Source organism: Vitis vinifera, chromosome 4, assembly GCF_030704535.1.
Source record: "Vitis vinifera cultivar Pinot Noir 40024 chromosome 4, ASM3070453v1".
Classification (NCBI taxonomy): Eukaryota; Viridiplantae; Streptophyta; class Magnoliopsida; order Vitales; family Vitaceae; genus Vitis; species Vitis vinifera.
The window spans coordinates 20,769,028-20,790,035 of NC_081808.1; the positions used below are offsets into that span (position 1 = coordinate 20,769,028).

The following is a 21,008-nucleotide window of genomic DNA, read 5'->3' on the forward strand; positions in this document are numbered from 1 at the left end:
TTGTTTAGCTTAATTTTTCTAATAATTAGTATCAGAGTTAGGCCTCTTGTTTAAAATTTAACCATCTAAGAGGTAATGACTAATCCATCAAACTCATCTCATTTTGAATATTTTGCAACCAATAGACCTTCATTTTTTACGGGAACCGATTATTCCTATTGGAAAACAAAAATAACTTGGTTTTTAAAATCTATTAATCTTAATTTATGGGATGTCATTGAAGATGGTCCTCACATTCGTTCAAAATTAGAAAATTGAGTGATGGTTCCAAAACCTAAGCAAGAATAGGATGAACTTGATAAAACGAAAATTCAATTAAATGTCAAAGTCGTTTATATTTTACATTGTGTTATTGATAGAAATGAATTTAATCGTGTTTGGCAATGTAAGTCGGCTAAGGAAATTTGGAGACTATTAGAAATCACTCATGAGGGAACCAATCAAGTTAAAGAGTCAAGAATCAACATCCTTGTGCATGATTATGAATTATTTTCTATGAAGAATTTTGAATCTATTATAGAGAATTTTTTTAGGTTCATGGTAATTTTGAATGAACTTGAAACTTTGGGAAAGGCCTGCATTGAAGTAGAGAAAGTCATGAAGATCTTAAAGCCTCTACCAAATAAATGGAAAAAAAAAAAAAGTAACGGTTATTCAAAAAGTAAAGGATGTCACCAAACTCCCACTTGAAGAACTCATTGGATCACTCATGACTCATGAGATAAAATTGAACAATCATCAAAGAGTTGAAGAAAATAAGAAAAATATAACATTTAAGGCCTCAACAAATGATGATGAAAAGGAAGAGAGTGAAAATGAAGACCTTGATCTCATCACCAAGAAATTCATGAAATCCATCAAGCTTGAGAAGATCAAAGAAATAAGAAAATCTCATTCAAGAGAAGAATTTTCAAGTGCCAAAAAGAATAAGAAAGTCATGGTGGCAACATGGAGTGAAAGTGAAAGTGATGAAGACTTCATGGAAGAAGAATGCACAAATGAGGATGTCAATATGTGCTTCATGGCTTTAAAGGAGCATGAAGATGAGGTAAATTCCAACTCTAATTATAATGAGTTTCAAGATGTACTTCAAGAATTATATTTTGATCTTGAAAATCTTAGGTTAAAAAATGTCTCTCTCAAGAAAAATATTTATTGTCTTCAAAATAAGCTCAATGAGTTTGAGGAAAAATTTGAAAATATTGAAAAGACAAAAAGCTCTTTTGAAAAGAAAAATGGAGAGTTGAAAAAGAAAAATAATGGTTAATATCCTCTTTACAAAAGTTCTCAAATGGTCAAAAAACTTTTGATATGATTTTGGCAAGTCAAAAGTGCATTTTTGATAAAAATGGGCTAGGTTACAAGTCTTTCAAAAATAAAAAATATTTTAAGAATTATTTTGTAAAGGAAACATCTAGTTTTTCACCTTAAAAAATTTATAATCTTTGTGAAAGAGGAGGTCACATTAGTGATAATTATCCTTGAAGAAAAACCCCTTATGGTCTTCAAAACTCTAAATTATTTTGAATTCCAAAAGGAGAAAAGGTTAACCCTCTAAGACCCAAAAAGATATGGGTACCAAATGTTACTTAATTTGTTTTGTAAGAATCCATGTAAGAAGAAGGATATGCTTACCTTGGAAAGAATGCATTAATAATATTGATAATGATATCCCTTTTAAAACTTAATTTGCAAATATCATTTTATCATTTTGTTAACACTTGGTATAATTTTTGTTAATAATATAACATTTGATATCACATTGATAAAATTGGTATAATTGTTAAACCAAGGTTTGGATTAAAATAGAAGGTTTTAATTTTTTAATATACCTAGATAAAATTGAACGATCATATGCTTGTATACTCTAATAGTGTTATTCAATGCATTCATATATGTTTGTATCTTTTTAAATGCATATGTTCTCTTATATATATGTCCAAATCATGCTTTAAATTGGGAATGCTCCAAGGTTGAACAATCTTTTATTTGAAAAATGTTCTTAAATGAAAAATGGGGAGATTCATTTCCATGAAAAATTGTATTATGCTTATTGTTTATTTTTAACTTTTGATATCATGTGATTTTCCTTATATGCTTTATTGAAACTTTTTGTTGATGACAAAAATGGGGAGAAGTAACAGTAGGTTGCTAACTTGGGAAGAAATGTTAATATTATTTTAGCAATCCTATCCATATTGATGCTATATGTAATTGCATGCATTATTTTTAATACTAATATCTTGTCAATTACTAAATTACTCTTTATGTTATTTATGTTTGATTATATCGTTTTAACCGCACTTAATATACTCCTTGAAGTTTCTAAACTTGAATTTTTATTTTTATTTTAAATTAAAAGAAGTATATATTAAGGGAAAGTTTTTTAGCAACCTTGGTTTTGTCATCATAAAAAATGGGGAGATTGTGAAATCAATGTTTGGTTAATCTCGATTTTGATGATAGCAAAATAAAGTTTGAAACTAATTATTATATTTCAAGTGTGATTAGGCAAGAAGATTTCCAAAAATGGCAAACACAAAGACAAAATCAAAGCCAAAACTAAAGGAAAATCAATAAGAAGAAGACCTCAAAGAGAAGTGTTTTTCAAGACCTAAACTTCATAGGGTCCATTTGTAAGGTTGTTGGTACACTAGGTTTTTTATGCATTATATTCTTTATTTATGCACCAAAATCATCCAAAAATTATTTTGTTTTAAATATTTCAAAATTTGATAATTTCATATTTCAATTAAAACCTTATTTTAAATGTTTTCCAATTTTATTTAAAAGGTTTTAAGTTTGAATGATGGTTGTTAAGCCAAAAATGGCTCAACTGGTTGGACCAGTTGAATGTTACAAGAACCTTTTTTTTTTTTCTTTCAAGAATGCTTGTTCAACCTCAATCGGTCGAGGTCCGGTCAAAGGGTGATCGAGATTCAATGATCACCTGCCAAACATTAAATATTAATGGCTAGTTAATCAGTCAAATCGGAGCTCGACCAAACGAACCCCTAACGACTAGTTTGGTTTTTTTTCTCTATAAGAAGGCTCAAATATTCATTGTTTTAAGAGTTTAATCTTTCTAAACATTTCTTGAATATATTTAAGTATTGGAAGAGTGTTTTTTAGTGCACTATTATTCTAAAACTTGCATATCATTAGTGTACCATTCAATCATAGATTTCTTATATCATTTGAACCTTAAAGTTTTGTACTAGGATTTTATAAGATTATTTCTTATCTTCATTTGCAAATCTTTGAAAGGAAGAATCAAAGTGTGAGGTGTCACTTAGGGATTCTCTAGTGTGGAGTATCATTTAGAAGGGTTATTCAAGAATGAAGTATCTCTTGAAGATTATAAAGGACACTTGGAGCCAAAAGTCCAAGATGGTAGATTAAAACCATAATCTAATTATATTACTTGATTAAGAAACCTTGAATTAGTAGAAGCTTAAGCTTGGGATTGAAACTAGAGAAGAGTGGATATAGATCGGGTTGTGCCGAACCATTATAAAAATCTTGTATTTGCATTTTCTCTTCTCTACTATTTTATTTTATATGCAATTGTATTTATATTATTTTATTATATATTTGCATATAATTGTCTCTTGCATTTACATAAATTAAATTGATAAAAAGATATCATCACCCTATTCATCCCTCCTCCTCCTTCTAGAGTAATTACCTTACATTCGATTAACATAATTTTTTTAAAACAATTTTCACGTTTTTTTTAATTAAGTTGAAACTACTTTAAAATATTTGAAACTATATTTTCAAAATGTAGTTTCAACCTTTTCTATGTCATTGATTATAAGGGGACTAGATTGGCATAAGTTGAACATAGATTTGATATTTTTTTGACCAAAAAAAATAAAGGACCATTTTGGCTATATATATACATATAGATATATAGATAATAAGAATTAAAATAATTAGAGTAAGTTAAAAGTATATAATATATAAATAATAAATAAATTTAAAGTTATTTCAAGTTTTTATTTTGATATTTGTAAATTAAATCATAGAAAAGATAAATAGTAGTATAATATTTAATTATTAAGAAAATATAAAAATGAAAAAAAATTATTTTTTAACTTTGCCATATTTCAATACTTATATATTTTTATGTAATTAGTTATTATCGTTTTCTTTTAATAGTATGATTTTCATATTTAAAATGAAGATGAAAATAAATTTTAAAGGTTTACTCAATTCAATTAATTTGATATATTTATCAACATAAGACTCAATTAACCAATTTTTTTAGCCAAAATATAGGAAAATAAGCTTGAATTACATAATATTGGGTAGGCTTTGGGCAAATAATTAGATTTTAATTGACTCTTTATTCCATTCAATCGATCTTAATTATACCCTTATTCAAAAGTTAGTAATTATTGGTGGACGGTTTGGGTAGTGTCTATTTTTTAATTGAATAAAAAAAATTAAAATATATATTTTTTTTTATCCAGTTAAAAAGTAAATGGTTCATATCAATCAACATAATTAACGGTTAAAATTAACATGGTCACGTGTAGTTAGATAAAAATAGTCACATATTTTAATTTTTTTATCGACTAAAAAATAAATAATATCTTAGTTAATATTAAAAATATATATGTTATATTTTCCTGTGATTATAACATGTGGGTATGACTAAAGTCTAAAAGCAAGTGAAAATTAACCAGGCCCTGAGTTTGAAGGACAGGGCTAGAGTTACAGAGACAGTGCCAGAATCTACGATTTAGGACAAGTGAGAGACGTGGTGGCAGTAAGTTAGGGTTAGGTAGCTAATCTCCACAGCACAAGAGTCTAATCTTGAGTGCTGAATACAGTGAATGGTTTGGGGCTTTGAGTTGTGGACTGTGGAGAGGCGATCGATCAAAAATGAGGAAACGAGATTTGGCAATTCTCATGCTCTCAGCTTTCGCCATCTTCTTCTCTCTTCAGGTCCCTCCCTTTCTCTGTTTATTCTATTCTATCTAATCATTTCACAAACCCTAGACTTCTTTGTTATGATTTATATCTTTTCTATGAATTTGATGATGATGACGATGATTGTATGATTGGCAGCACGAGGGTGACTTTTCCTTTAAAGAGGCGTGGTTCCATCTTTCCGACGAATACCCTATCAAATACGAAGCCGAGCGTCTCCCTCCTCCCCTTGTCGCCGATCTTAATGGCGACGGAAAGAAGGAGGTTCTTGTCGCCACTCACGACGCCAAAATTCAGGTCAATTTCTACTAATCAACACTTGATTTCGCTCTTACGCTTTTATTAGTAATTCTGTTTTAAGTTTTTGAGTATAGTCATCAGTCATGGTGGTTGTGTTAGGTTTTGGAGCCCCACGCCAGGCGTGTGGATGAAGGGTTCAGCGAAGCTCGTGTGCTGGTAGAGGTTTCTTTGTTGCCTGACAAGATCCGTATTTCATCTGGGAGACGAGCTGTGGCCATGGCCACGGGTGTTGTTGATAGGCATTATAAACAGGGTCAACCACAAAAGCAGGTTCTGGTTGTTGTTACCTCCGGTTGGTCTGTAATGTGTTTCGATCACAACCTCAACAAGCTATGGGAAGCAAATCTACAGGTGCCCTATTCATTGGTTACAATTTTACTTGTTTATGCCTTTTCATGGATAATGTTGTATTGCCTGGTAGTGTATCTTATGTCCTCATCCATTGCCTCGTCTTCAATAGGAGGATTTTCCACATAATGCTCACCATAGGGAGATAGCAATCTCAATAAGCAATTATACCCTGAAGCATGGCGATGCAGGATTGGTAATTGTTGGGGGGAGGATGGAAATGCTACCACATGTATGTTCTCTTTCTTAGTATCTTTTATTGCCATTTGGGTGATAGATATATGATATCCTAATAAGATTGTAAAACAATTGTTCCTTGAAGTTCGTGTGGAAAATTTGCATATCTCTAAATAATGTGCAAAAAATGTCCAGTCCCTTGTAAATGCAGATATATATATTTTTTACTGTTTCAGATTTACATGGATCCTTTTGAAGTCATTGGGATGACAGAGAAAAATGCAGAGCAGCATAGAAGAAGTGCGAATGAAAAAGAGGTACGAATATTTTGTGGCTTGTTCACATTACAGTTTGTTGCCTTTCCATTATAATTGGTATGTACAAATTGATACACTATTATGATTAATTTTCTTATGTACTTCTGAGGAGGTTGTGTCATAATTGCCATGTCAATTTGATCAGAGATTAAGAAATTTCTTATCTATGGATAGGTAACAATGTCTTATAAACTTGATATTTTTTTGGCATGCAAAATGGGCATGATAGTATCTTATACTGCATTAAGCTTTTAAAAATATAGACCCCACATCTTCCAAACTAAAGGTCAAAAGCTGACAGAGTAATTCTAGAACAGAGCTCTAGTGTCAATTCTTGTCTTGCCAAAGGTATGCCTTGGAGTTTTTAGAATTTCAGGTCCAAGGGAAGAGGCTCAATTGTCTTTATAACTTTTTTTTTGCCTATTATTATTATTATTGTTATTTTTGTTTGAATGAGTTATGTTTTTGGTTTAACTTTATGAAGATCATGCAACCAGATAATCGGTTGAAGCTGTTCACTCTTGAAGGTGGACAAATGAATATGGATGGAATATATATATTGTAATGTAATGTTGACTAAATTTAACTCGGACAACATCTCATTGTAAAAATTCTTAACTGTTCTATTGAACTTCATAGGTGAGTGAAGCCTTAAAGGTTATTCCTCCACTGTGTGGAAAATAATGTTATTTTCTCTCTTCCATTATTAGCGCATTTGTTGCCTTTAATCTATTGGCCTCAGTTCTATATCTTTTTTTTTCTCCTCCTGTTCGAGGGGCTAAATAGGCTTCATCCATTCAGATGCACAAACTTCAAGATAACAGTGCTAACAAGTTGATTACATATACTATTATATGATTAAGCAGTGGACCACTTGACTATGTATATTTGTGTTCTGTGCAGGCCTCTGAGAATGCTGGAACTGTGGATTTGCGACACTTTGCATTTTATGCATTTGCAGGCCGATCTGGTGCAGTTAGATGGATGAGAAAGAACGAGGTTGTCCCACTTGCTCTGTTTTTTGAAAAACCTTCTCCATGACATTTCTTGTACCACCTCTTGATAAAAGTATCCTAGTTTAGTATCAATTGCTTTTCTATAATCAACTGTTATGTTTTGAATTAAAACTCCTTTAATTCATTCTATAAAGATTAGGCATTCATGTACATGTTTGTTAATAGTTACAACAAATTCTTGACAGCCCTTTTGTTAAAAATATCATAAGACATGTTTTTTTGCCAATCCAAACTATGCTGATGCTAGGGATCCAGCTAACATCAATGGGATAGTATGATTCTCTACCTTTTATCCTTTTTAGACTTTCAGATTCTGATCTCATCTAGAAAATCTATGCTATTTGCATTAGAAAAATAGGACCTTTCAATAGTTTACAAAGATGCTCATGCATCTTTAAGCTATAATAGATGAAACAAACTTGCATTAAATCTGGGGGATGCTTGAGAAATTCTAATTTTCTTGGGGTAAAATGTTGTCGGAATTTATCTTGTTGTGTGTGTAATACATGACAGTGATGTTCACTGTCATGTTGTATAGAATATTTTTGAAAAAGAATTTGTGAGATTGTGACCTTATTTGGTAATTGTTTTCGAAAACAGTTTTTTGTTCTTTGAAAAAAAAAAAAAAAAAAGGAAAACACATTTGACAAGTAGAATCCAAAAGATAGTTTTCCATTCTTAAAAACAAAAAATATAGTATTTTCAAAAAACATCTTTTAGTTGTTTTAATTTATTTTTTGAGGGCTATTTTAAAAAATAATTTTTCAAATATAAAGAATGATTAAAAATAAAAGCTACATGTAAAAGTTATTTCTAAAATATTTAAAAATAAAGAATGATTTAAAATATTTTAAGTTCCCAAACAGACTTTTGTTCGAGAAAACATTAAAGAACGGTTTTAAAAAATTATTATCAAAAATTGTTTTTGTGAACTATTTTTAAAAACACTTTCCAAACGAAACCTATATTTCTTGATTAGCATCAAACGAGTATGTGTTGCAAGTGATTTTCCTTTGAGATGTCTACTCCTTTTCTAGTCACTAACCTCATTGTTTTGGTGTTTTAGAATATTCAAAAATAAAATACTACATATAAAAGTTATTTTTAAAATATTTAAAAATAAAGAATGATTTAAACCATTTTAGGTTCCCAAACAGACTTTTGTTCTAAAAAACATTAGAGAATGATTTTAAAAAATTATTATCAAAAATTGTTTTTTTGAACTGTTTTTAAAAACCCTTTCCAAGCGGAACCTATATTTCTTGATTAGCATCAAATGAGTAGGTGTTGCAGGTGATTTTCCTTTGAGATGTCAACTCCTTTTCTAGTCACTAACCCCATTGTTTTGGTGTTTCAGAATATTCAAACGCTTTCATCTGATGCATCACAACTAATTCCACAGCATAACTATAAGCTTGATGCTCATGCTTTGAACACTCGTCATCCTGGAGAGGTATGTTTTCAAGCATTTTAAATATGCTGAATGCTCTAAATATAGTGATTAAAAAGTATCCTATATTTGCATATTTTTCCTTGTTGGACATCTTGTATGAATGTTGCATGTGACACCAATGTGTGCTATACATAGTCTGCGTCTAGTAGAACTCTTTAAAGAACTTGGTGAACATCTGATGATCTAAAGGATTGAAAGTTCATGCTAGAAGCAGTTACACATGTTTTCCATGGGGGTGCCTATTAAGTGTTCCTTGCTAAGATGCCTATCAACTTTGTGGAAAGATCCTGTGGTAATGGAGAAGTTATTATTTATGTAATTGGGGACGAGGATGCTAATTGATCTGGAAATATAGATGCTACAGAAGATGGATGATGGATTGAACTTTTATCTGCTTATACTTGTGTGCATTTGAAAGTTTGCATCTCTATGTGGTCTCCTGTCAGAAACCACTAAGAAATTATGCTAAAAAATTTAGAATTAGAGTGGCACAAATCCCAATGGCTAGCAAACTTTGAAAGATCCTTGCCTTGATGATTTTAGGAAGGTTCTTAGATGCAAATTTTGAACTGGTAAATGTTTTGGTTTTTGGATGGATGGAACTAAAATTATGCTTCTTAGATTTTTCATATCGCTAGAGTAGGAATGCTAACAACAACATATTTTTGCTCAAATTCCTCTTTTCATCCTTGACGAAGGGAGATAGAGAGTCTTTCCTGCTAAGTGTAGTGGGGTGCCCTTAAAGGTTGGTTTCATTGCATGGAAAGCAACATGGGGCAAACTACTAACTCTTGAATAGCTAAAAAAGAAGGGGGGAGAGAAGAAAAGGGAGGGTGGGGTTGTGCTTTGCTGAATAGGTGTTATTTGGGTACCCTTGAAGGTTGGTTTCTGTGAAAAGAGAGAAAAGGGAGAATCCCTGATTATTGTTATTGAAAAACTTTTAATAATACACATTGGACTTGGGTATATATATACATGTTAGTGGGACCCACAATACAATAAGGAAAGAAAAGGAAAAGGAAAAGTAAATAACCTAAATAACTGTACACTATCTAACACTCCCCCTCAAGTTGGAGCATATATGTTATATGCACTAAGCTTGTTACAAATGTATTTAATTCTAAGACCTCTGAGAGATTTAATAAAAATATCTGCTAGTTGATTATTTGAATTGACAAAACTAGTCGCCACACATCCTGATGCGATCTTTTCTCTAATGAAGTGACAATCAACTTCAATGTGTTTGATCCTTTCATGGAAGACTGGATTGGATGCAATATGCAAAGCGCCTTGGTTGTCACAGATGAGCTTCATCTGTTCATCCTTTCCAAATCTCAACTCCCGAAGAAGATGTTTCAGCCATATGAATTCACATGTTGCCAGAGCCATAGCTCGATACTCGGCTTCGGCACTAGATTTGGCCGCTACATCTTGTTTCTTACCCTTTCAGGATATTAGGTTACCTCCAATAAAAACACAATACCCGGAAGTGGAACGTCTATCTGTGGGTGAGCCAGCCCAATCTGCATCTGTGTAACCAACAACCTGGGTATGACCTCTGTTCTCGTACAACACACCTTGGCCTGGTGTGCTTTTGATATATCGAAGAATGCGGATTACAGCATCCCAATGGCTATTACAGGGTGACTGTAGGAATTGACTAACAACACTTACAGGAAAAGAAATGTTTGGACGAGTAATAGTGAGGTAGTTCAGTTTACCTACAAATCGCCGATATCTTCCAGAATCTCCTAAAGGCTCCCCCTGTCCTGGTATAAGTTTGACATTTGGATCCATATCATCTACCAGTTTACTATCTAACATACCAGTTTCTTCCAAGATGTCTAAAGCATACTTCCTTTGGGAAAGAACCACACCGGAACTGGATTGAGCTATCTTAATCCCTAAGAAATACTTGAGTTTCCCCAAGTCTTTAGTCTGAAAGTGGGTGAAAAGGTGTTGCTTTAATTTCTGAATACCATTCTGATCACTGCCTGTAATGACGATGTCGTCCACATAAACTACCAGATAAATACACTACCTCGAAGAGTTATGATGATAGAAAACGGAATGGTCTGCTGTACTGCGAAACATGCCAAACTCCTGAACAACATAACTAAAACGGCTAAACCATGCTCGAGGAGATTGTTTCAAGCTATATAGAGAACGGCGTAACCTGTACACTAAACCAGACTCCCCCTGAGCAACAAAACCAGGTGGTTGCTCCATATAAACTTCCTCAGCAAGATCCCCATGAAGGAAAACATTTTTAATATCTAACTGATAAAGAGGCCAAGAACGCATAGCAGCCATGGAGAGCAATAGATAAACAGAAGCTATCTTGGCAACAGGAGAGAAAGTGTCACCATAATCAGAACCATAAACCTGAGTATAGCCTTTAGCAACTAAGCGGGCCTTAAGGCGATCAACTTGACCATCAGGGCCAACCTTAACTGTGTAGACCCAACGACAACCAACTGTAGATTTACCAGAGGGTAAAACAACAAGATCCCAAGTGTCATTGGAGTGTAAAGCAGCCATTTCATCTACCATTGCCTGTCGCCAGCCTGGATGGGAAAGAGCCTCAAGGGTGCTCTTGGGAAGAGAAACAGAAGATATAGTAGAAACAAATGCAGAATAGGGTGAAGATAATCGATGGTAACTCAAAAAATTGTAAATGGGATGAGGATTACGAGTAGATTGATTACCTTTCCAAAGAGCAATGGGTAAGTCAGCAGAAGGAGGCAGAGCCGGGGCAGGAGAAGCCGAAGGGATAGGAAGTGAGTCAGCAAGTACCTCGGCCAAAGAAGGAGGAATAGCGATGCGATGACGACAATGATAAACCTGAAGTGGGTGAGAAGGCACTGCATCAGGTGGGAAGATTAGGGGAAGAGGTAATACTTCAGAAACAGGAAGAGACTCAGAGGTGGAGAAGAACGGTGAGTCCTCAAAGAAAGTGACATCAGCGGAGAAAAAGTAACAATGAGTCTCAGAGGAATAACAACGATAACCCTTTTGAAGTCTGGAATATCCCAAGAAGATGCATTTTGTGGCTTTGGCAGAGTGTTTGTCCTGTCCAGGAGTGAGAATATGAACAAAGCAAGTACAACCAAAAACACGAGGAGGAAGGAAATAAAGTGGTTGGTCAAGGAAAAGAAGGGAATGAGGAATCTGATCGTGTAATACAGATGAGGGCATATGATTAATCAAATAACATGTAAGAACAGCGTCCCCCCAAAAACGAAAAGGAACATTACTATGGAGAAGGAGAGTACAAGCTATCTCAACAAGATGTTGATTCTTACGTTCAACTACCCCATTTTGTTGAGGAGTATGAGCACAAGAAGACTGATGAAGAATCTCATGTTGGGACATAAATGAAGTAAATGGTGTAGAAAAATATTCCCTGTCATTGTCACTGCGCAACACACGAATAGAAATATTGAACTGAATTTGGATTTCAACATAAAATTTCTGGAAAATAGAGAATAACTCAGCTCGATTTTTCATTAAAAATAACCAAGTACATCGAGAATAGTCATCAATGAAAGTGACAAAATACTGAAATCTTAAAGTAGACGCGGTCCGACAAGAACCCCAAACATCAGTGTTGACAAGTTCAAAAGAAGACTTTGCCCGATTATTCAAACGCTTTAGGAACGAGACACGAGTATGTTTCCCAAGCTGACATGACTCACATGCAAGCGACGACAAAGATGAAAAACGAGGGACCATTTTCTGGAACTTGGATAGACTAGGGTGGCCCAGGCAACTGTGGATGAGGAGGGGAGCATCAGTGGAAATGCAAACTGCAGGAGTTGAAGGCGAAGTGAGGTGATAGAGGCCTTGAGACTCACGTCCTATGCCAATCGTCTTCCCCGTACTCCGGTCCTGCAAGGTCACAAATTTATTAGAGAAAGTGATAGAACAGTTAAGAGTGCGAGTTATTTTACTGATGGAAATAAGATTAAAAGGACACTCATGGGCATAAAGGACAGAATGGAGAGGTAGGGAAGGGAGAGGATGAGCTAAACCAAAACCTTTAGCCATAGTTTGGGAACCATTAGCTAAAGTAATAGTAGGTAAGGCAGAGGTAGTAGTAATAAAAGAGAAAAGATCTTTATTACCAGATGTGTGATCAGAAGCGCCAGAATCTAGAATCCAAAGTCTAAGAGAAGATGTATGAGTAAGACAAGTAGAAGCATTACCAGTCTAGGCAACAGAAGCAACAGAAGCTGACTTGGTGGCCTAATAGCGGAGATAGTCATCATACTCACTGTTAGTGAGGGAAATACCCTGAGATGTGGAGGAATTGGGAGGCTGAGGTGGCTGAGGATCAGATGACTGGGCCACGTGGGCAGTGCGGGGAGGCCGCCCATGTAACTGATAACACCGATCACGAGTGTGGCCAAGCTTATTGCAATAGGTGCAATGAGGATGTTGGCCTCTACCTTGGTTACCACTGCGTCCTCCTCGAGAGTTAGTTTGAGAAACTAACACAGAAGAATCTGAAATGTTATCAGATGGCAAAGTCTGAGTGGAGGAGATACGGAGGAGGCGAGCAAACACATCATCCAAGGATGGAACGGAGGAACTGCCAAGAATCTGATCGCGGACGGTCTCAAGATCTGGACGGAGACCAATAAGCGTAAGAACCATGAAGAACTTGTCAATCTGTGTTCGTTGATCCCCAACATCAGTAGTAAGAGGCTTCACGGTCAAGAATTCCTCCTTAAGAGAGACAATCTGGCCAATATAAGTAGATAAATCCATGTCTTGTTGTCTGACATTGACAATAGAAGAAGCCACCTTATAAAGACGTTGGATATCATTCGTGTATAGCCCTTTCGCCTGATTCCAAAATTTAAAGCATGTTTTGTAAGCCTGAAGATGAAGCAGAATCTTAGGATCAACTGATTGCCATAACACACTACATAATTGTGCATCTATCTTCCTCCATTGTACTCTGTCAACCTCTGGGATATCCGCCTCCTACGTAACAAGGTGATCCTCATAACCTTGACCCATAAACCAAAGCTCCACAGAGGCAGAGCAGGACAAATAATTTTCACTGCCAACCAATTTCTCCGAAGTAATCATAGGAGATCCAGATATGACAGAGGAAAAAGTGGAACTTTTAGTAGCCATATCTACTTATCTGGAGAATGAAATATGTTTGGATCGAAGAGAGCCCTAATACGGCTTCAGATTGTGGCTGAAAGAAGAAACAAAACCGAGGATCCGCGGCTGTGAGAGACCAAATAGTAAAGAAAAACAAATGTGGCACTACTGGAAGGGTAGAAGAACACTTCCTAAGACACGTGCAGGGCTCGGGGTGGAGAGGAAGTCACCGGAGGTCGCCGGAAAGGCTGTTTAGAGGGCCGACGGAGACAAAAAACCCCAGAAAATGCACTTTCAAGGCTCGAATGGCACAAGCACAGATGGAGGGTGGCTAGACGGCGTCAGGCGAGGCTGGAGGTGGAAGCGCGTGGCCGGAAAGTGCTCCACGCGCCCTCACGCGCCGGCGCGTGAGGTTCAGGCCACCGGAGAAGAGACGCGCGTGGCCGCGCGTGGTTGAGAATCTCCCTCCGGTGCTTTGAGAAAACTTGAAGATCTCCTCCTTGCGCACTTGATGGTATGGTTGGTGTCGGAAAAGGACTTCGCCGGAAAAGTCGCTGGCGGTGAGGGTTTTCTAACGGCGATACGGTTGATCGGAAAGCTTTATGAGATGAGAAAGGTGACCGGAATGAAACACAATCACTGAAAGATTTCCCAGAATGGATTCATGGATAAACCGAAAATAATTAGGGTTTTTTTTTCTCCCTAGGCTCTGATACCATGTGAAAAGAGAGAAAAAGGAGAATCTCTAATTATTGTTATTGAAAAAACTGTTAATAATATACATTGGACTTGGGTATATATATACATGTTAGTGGGACCCACAATACAATAAGGAAAGAAAAGGAAAAGGAAAAGTAAATAACCTAAATAACTGTACACTATCTAACAGTTTCATTGCATGGAAAGCAACATGGGGCAAAATACTAACTCTTGATTAGCTCAAAAAGAAGGGAGGAGAGAAGAAAGGGGAAAGTGGGGTTGTGCTTTGCTGAATAGGTGTTATTTGTGCAAAAGTGAAGAAGAAACGACTGATCGCTTGCTTCTCTACTATTTCAGAGCAAGTATGTTGTGGTAGTTGATGCGTTCTCTCTTTGGAGTGGCTTGGGTGATGCATTCTCTGGTTAGAAAGAACTTTTTGGGTTGGCATGGACCTTTTGTGAATCGTGGGGAAGAAAAGGAAAAAAGCTTGGACACCTACATCCTTGTGCTTGTTTTGGACTCTTTGGAAATAAAGGAACAAAAGGGCTTTTAATGATGTTGAACTGTTAGACCAAGTGATTAAATTTGACTTTATGTATTCTTTTGTGAATTTGGCTAGAGTGTATATAGAGGACCACTTAATGAATTTGATAGATTTTGTAGATCGGCTGAGCGTCAAGTAAGGAAAGGGGCTTTTTGTTTATCTCCTTCTCACCTAGTTTAGTCATCCTTTCTATATAATGTGTATACAGTGGTGCACCTCCTTTTAGGCATTTTAATATATTTACTCATTTGCCTTCCAAAAAATCACTAGAGTAGGAATTATTGTTGGTCCTTGGGAAGGATCTGTTTTGGAAATAGACCATTGAATGTGTCTCAATTTTCAATCTTCCAGACATTCTGCACTCAAGTTCATTGGTGTTTTTGGAAATAAGATAGCATGACACAAATAATGAGTTTTTAAGTCAATTCCTTTTATGAGATATTGATGGGATTCTTCAAGGAAAGGTCGGTGATGGAGACAAGAACCTTCCTCTACTGCTGGCAATCTTCACCGCCTTCATGGTGATTTAATTGTATATATCCTTGTAACTGCTTATGTATGACATGGAGGCAATATGTTTTATTGGTTTTGCATTTAGTTAAATGGCTAATGTTCCTTTATTTATCTTGGTACTCTCTGTACATTTTATAAAATTCATCATTTTTCTTTGGACTCTGCTTATTTGAAGTAATGGTATCTTTCTACAGAATTTCTCATTGCAAATGTTGAATTCAGTTTGAATGTAGGGAATTTAGAGAATCAATCCTTGGAGTTATGCCACATCACTGGGTAAGACAGAAGTATAAAGTAAACCGAACTTATTCTGTGCCTTTTTTAAACTATTTTCTCTAGATGATACTGGTAATTCATGATGTAATCATCTTTAAATCAGGATAGGAGAGAAGATACTTTGCTTAAGTTGGCACACTTCAGGCGGCACAAGAGGAAAACATTGAAGAAGACTCAAGGGAAAAGTACAAATTATCCTTTCCACAAGCCTGAGGAAAACCATCCTCCTGGAAAGGATGATACAAAAAAAATCTCTAACCTGATAGGAAAAGCTGCCAAGTATGCTAGTTCAGCAAAATCCAAGAAGGTAAAGTTCCAAACAACATTGCAGTTTAATATGAAAGCTTTTTTTCTTTCTTTCTTTCTTTCTTTTTTTAATGGGTGAAAACTGTTAAAATCTGCACATTGAAGGATGATGGCTGGTGGTTGGAAAATATGTGCTACTTTATTATTTCTACTATATTGACATCAATTGAATTCAAAGTGTGCTACTAATATCTAATTGAGACAAGTTTACTCTTCTTATTGGAATGTTGTTGAACTTTAATATGAATTCAAGTTCATTAACTAATGATGTGGAATAAATCTATTAAGGTTAGTGGGAGTTTAAGGAGTTCCATAGCCATTTAATCAAATGGGGAGTGGACATTGCACATGGTTTTGGCTCAAGTCTTGAGTACTATCATTCCTGAATTAAAAAACTAAATGATGGAAGTTAAATAAGGTTTCTCTACTGGTTTTATGATATAATAGTTGTTAATGTGCTTGATATAAATTGGTGGCTCACTATCTAATAGCTTAAGCTTTTGGGAATATTGATAGCTTAACAGAGTATCCAAGCCTTATTTAGTGGGAAGTTACAAGTTTGAAACTCATCGCATGTTTATTTCTCCTAATTTTATTTAGTCTACATGCAAATGAGCTTGATATGCATTGTTAGCCCATTACCTAATAACTTCTAGAAAATTGGTAGCTTAATTACTGTATTAGTAAGAATATCAATAACCACTTTCTTGCACTGGTGAGTTTATCTTGCATAAACCATGTCATAACCTGTTTTACTTTCTTGATGTAGCCGTTGCCTTATGTTCCTACCATAACAAACTACACTCAACTCTGGTGGGTTCCTAATGTTGTTGTGGCTCATCAAAGGGAAGGAATAGAAGCTGTTCACTTGCCCACTGGTCGCACTATCTGTAAGGTGAATATCAATCCCAAACTTCATCTTCTAGTTTTAGTTCTATGTAGATAAAATAATACAGGATTTGAGATGATTGATAATCATGGTGTTTCTAATGTGATTTCTTTATCTGTCAAAATTCAAGATAATGTTTCTAATGCTGATGGAAAGAACTATAACAAGAGAAATGGTCCAACCTTCTTAAATTAGAATTAGTTTGAACTTTATATTAACAAAACCTTCTGCAACCTTAAAGAGAAACCAAAACATCTAATGTGGATCCTGGCTTATCAATCTTTTACAAGCTACTATTGATGCTTGTATCTGAATTATTTCAACTATGATATCATGGGGTGTAATCAATATGGTCTTGGAAGAATACTTGAATATCCCTCTCATCTGAGGTGTTTGTAGGCACCTTACTACTAATAATTTTTTTTTTTTGGTTCCCGTCTTACAATTGCCATCCTGGGAAAAATCTTCTGTTTAAGCATATAGGAATTTCAAAGTTTTTTAATCTTCATATGGAGTGTGCAAGAGCAATTCCTAGCATTTAGTTCAAGGTGTTCTGGATTCAGTTATCCATTTTGTAACAAGCTGTGGCCATGTATTCATGTGTTACATGTAAGAGACTGATTAACTTTTTTTAATATTTAAACATGTGCGGTGAGTTTTTTGTTGGGGTCAAGTTACAAATCTGGAATTTCTTAGTGGGATTACCAAAAAATTTCATTGACTCAAATATTAGAATCTGTCTCGGTAATGTTAGCAAACAAGTAAGCAGTTGAACTTGTGCATGCACATGGTTTTTCCCCCTTTAAGTGAAACATTGGATGTTCCCAAATATTTATGATATTTGAGAATTTGCCTTGATTTCTGCGCTTCCACTCTTTTTCACATTAATATCCTAGATCTGCACCTTTCTATTTATGTGCTTTTGTTTACTTTTGTTACTCTCTGGCTACTATATAATCATATTTGTCAAATTTATTTATTTGTCCCTAATGAACTTGAGTTGTGATCTGAAATTCAATGATCCCTCCAGCTTCATCTTCAAGAAGGTGGTCTCCATGCTGATATTAACGGAGATGGGGTTCTAGATCATGTCCAGGTGCACTTTTTTACTTTGTACCTTCATTTCACTCCTTGCCTTGTTTTCTATTGGAGTAAAATACCAATATGAAACTACAATTGCATTGTTGGGTTTTGAAAGTAAATTTCTTCCAAAATAGTGTACATTTCCTCATTTTTCTGTTGGAGTCATTTTTTCAATGGCACAGTTGACCTACATGGCATGCTGTGCCACTGTAGTTTGGATGTTTGTTGCCATTTCTATAAATTAGCTCTGATGGATCTTATATGTAATGTGTTCTGACTGTGACTGGTGATCATGATAAGTGATAATTGCATAGGATATGTATCCATTGCCATGGTTGATATGTGAATCTCCAACCTAATACCTGGCTGGTTTGCTTGTTAACATATGTAACATCTCTCTGCAAAGAACCCAACTACATGGACAAATTCATGACACTGTTTTTAAAAGCACAAGGAATAACTGCCACCATTTTTTACTTTGATCCAGCAACCCAGGTTCAAATACCAACTTTTTTCAAGTGTATCTTTTTATCTCCATCTAGATGGTAGCTAGAAAATTGGTGAAAATTTATCTACTTCATGGTTAAACAATGCAATGGAAATTCTTCCCTTTTCTGTAGGTGGTTGGTGGAAATGGTGCTGAACAAACTGTTGTAAGTGGATCCATGGAAGTGCTGCGACCCTGTTGGGCTGTTGCAACCTCTGGTGTACCAGTGCGAGAACAACTTTTCAATGCTTCTATATGTCATCATTCCCCCTTTAACTTGTTCCAACATGGAGAGTTTTCCAGAAGTTTCAGTCGAACTCCAGATTTAGGTTCTCTGGAGGTTGCCACACCCATTCTCATTCCGAGGAATGATGGTCATAGACATCGTAAGGGAAGCCATGGTGACATTATCTTCTTAACAAACAGAGGGGAGGTATACTGTTAATCTGAACCTAACTGAGTTTTATATATTAGCTATCTTTTGTTTCCAAGTCAAATTGGCATTTCTGTTTATGGAATAATACCGTGTGTGTGCGTGCATGCATGTTTGTGTGTAAAAATCCTTCAATTATCTTATGCTTGCATTTCTGAGTGCTGTTCAAACACTCCAATGGAATGATTCCCTACACATGCAATGGTATGGCTGCATTTTGGAACAATGACTGAACTTGCAAACAGCTGCATTTGGAGTCATGTCCAAACACTCAATAGGGCAAACACTCCAATGGAATGATGTCCTATACACGCATTCAGACTGCCGCATGTAGGAACATAAGCTGGAGACACTATTTGCTTGACTAAGATTCTTCCCATTTTAGGCTATAGGGTACATGTTACTGTGTACTTTGTGCTGAAGATAGGAATTTACTTCTTTCAGGTAACATCATACTCCCCTGGCTTGCATGGTCATGATGCCATTTGGCAATGGCAGCTCTTGACGGGTGCTACATGGTCAAACCTTCCATCACCATCTGGGATGATGGAAAGTATGGTGGTTCCCACCCTGAAGGCTTTCTCATTGCGTGCGCATGATAATCGAGAACTGATCCTTGCAGCAGGAGATCAAGAAGCCATAATGATGTCTCCAGGAGGAAGCCTATTGACATCGGTTGAGCTTCCTGCAGCACCAACACATGCCTTGATCTGTGAGGATTTCTCAAATGATGGTCTCACCGACCTTATCCTTGTAACCTCCAATGGGGTGTATGGCTTTGTCCAAACCAGGCAACCGGGTGCCCTCTTCTTTAGCACCCTGGTGGGTTGCCTTATAGTTGTGATGGGAGTCATATTTGTTACCCAATATCTAAATTCCATGAAGGGGAAACCTCGTGCTTCATCGGGTCCCAGATAAAAAGCAATGGTTTTATAACAGAAGACTGACCAGCCTGACAGAGAAGCAAGCCAGTTCCGCATTAGGTTCTTGGGAAGTCATCCTACAGTTGAAGAATGACATCAGAGGAGATCCCTAAGCTCATGGTCATGGTGGTGTTCATGGGCTATTGGGACTGGAACAACATTTACCATTAAAGGAGTTTTTGCTTGTAAAATATTTAAAATTAATTCTCTGGGAGGACGACATAGAACAGAGTCCATGAAAGCTTTTGGAAGATTTTGGGATCATTACTTAAATAGATACGAGTTTCTTTTTTGTTGTTGGCAACTTGGCATAGCCTTTTCTTTTTCACATATTACATTTGATATGTTTTTTATTTACAGTTCAAAACTGATCATGGCAGAAGCTTTTGAAGTGATTGATGCTGTTGTATAGTGACAGCGTTGGCTGGCATCAATATTGTAGCCCTGGATAAAGTGTACGTTCTCATTTCTGTCTCTATTTCTTCCAACAAAGGGAGAATCCACAGGTCGTGTACCTAAACTGAACAGATAGGCTGGGGTGTCTCAGCGGATCGTTTTTAGTTTATAATTCATATTTTAATGAGAGCATGGGCAGGCGGTCTGTGCCCAAAGTTTTTAATTTCCTTATCTGGGTTATAGGCTGGCCTAGCGTTTTGTAGGATAAAACAAAGACTACGGGAAAGTTCCTAGTATTGGGGGGTCCGCAGTCATTTTTGATGTTCCTGACTTTGGAATCGCGTGTTCGTTGGCGTTACAGAAAGCCCATACAAGAAAAAAAAAAAAAAAAAAGTGTCATTGTTAGTTGCTTTCAGGCCTTTCAAATCAAGATGCCTGTTTTTTGTCTTGTTTGATTTTGTTATTCTCTTTTTGAATATTTTAATATTCATTTTATTGGAATTCACAGAAATACATTTGTACTCCTTAATCTAAAGAGAGAAAGGACATTTTTTTTTTTGGTTTGGCTGATAGACCCTGACATGCAATGTAGCTTGTTACAAAATTGAGGGCATATTTTAGAAAAGGAAAAGTGTGTTTTTGAGTCCAAATTTAGGAATACATGCGAAATGATAACCCCTCATTTTATATTTTAATTCAAAAATATTTATTAAAAGATATAGGTAATATATCTTTATTTGATTTGGTGCTTCCTACATAAAATTTGAATTATTTTTTAACTCAAAA

The 21,008-nt window shown here is 35.6% G+C and overlaps 1 protein-coding gene across 1 annotated transcript; it reads left to right on the forward strand.

The window, feature by feature from the left end:
* Positions 1-4,653: 4,653 nt before the first annotated feature.
* Positions 4,654-20,130, forward strand: LOC100264247 (uncharacterized). The gene is made up of 13 exons (XM_002273687.5): positions 4,654-4,956; positions 5,080-5,238; positions 5,341-5,592; positions 5,702-5,821; positions 6,003-6,083; positions 6,987-7,082; positions 8,457-8,552; positions 15,652-15,705; positions 15,809-16,012; positions 16,781-16,906; positions 17,931-17,996; positions 18,604-18,903; positions 19,348-20,130. Exons 1-13 carry the CDS (start codon positions 4,894-4,896, stop codon positions 19,819-19,821), a joined length of 2,091 nt encoding a protein of 696 aa, XP_002273723.2. The 5' UTR covers positions 4,654-4,893; the 3' UTR covers positions 19,822-20,130.
* The last annotated feature ends 878 nt before the right edge of the window (positions 20,131-21,008 follow it).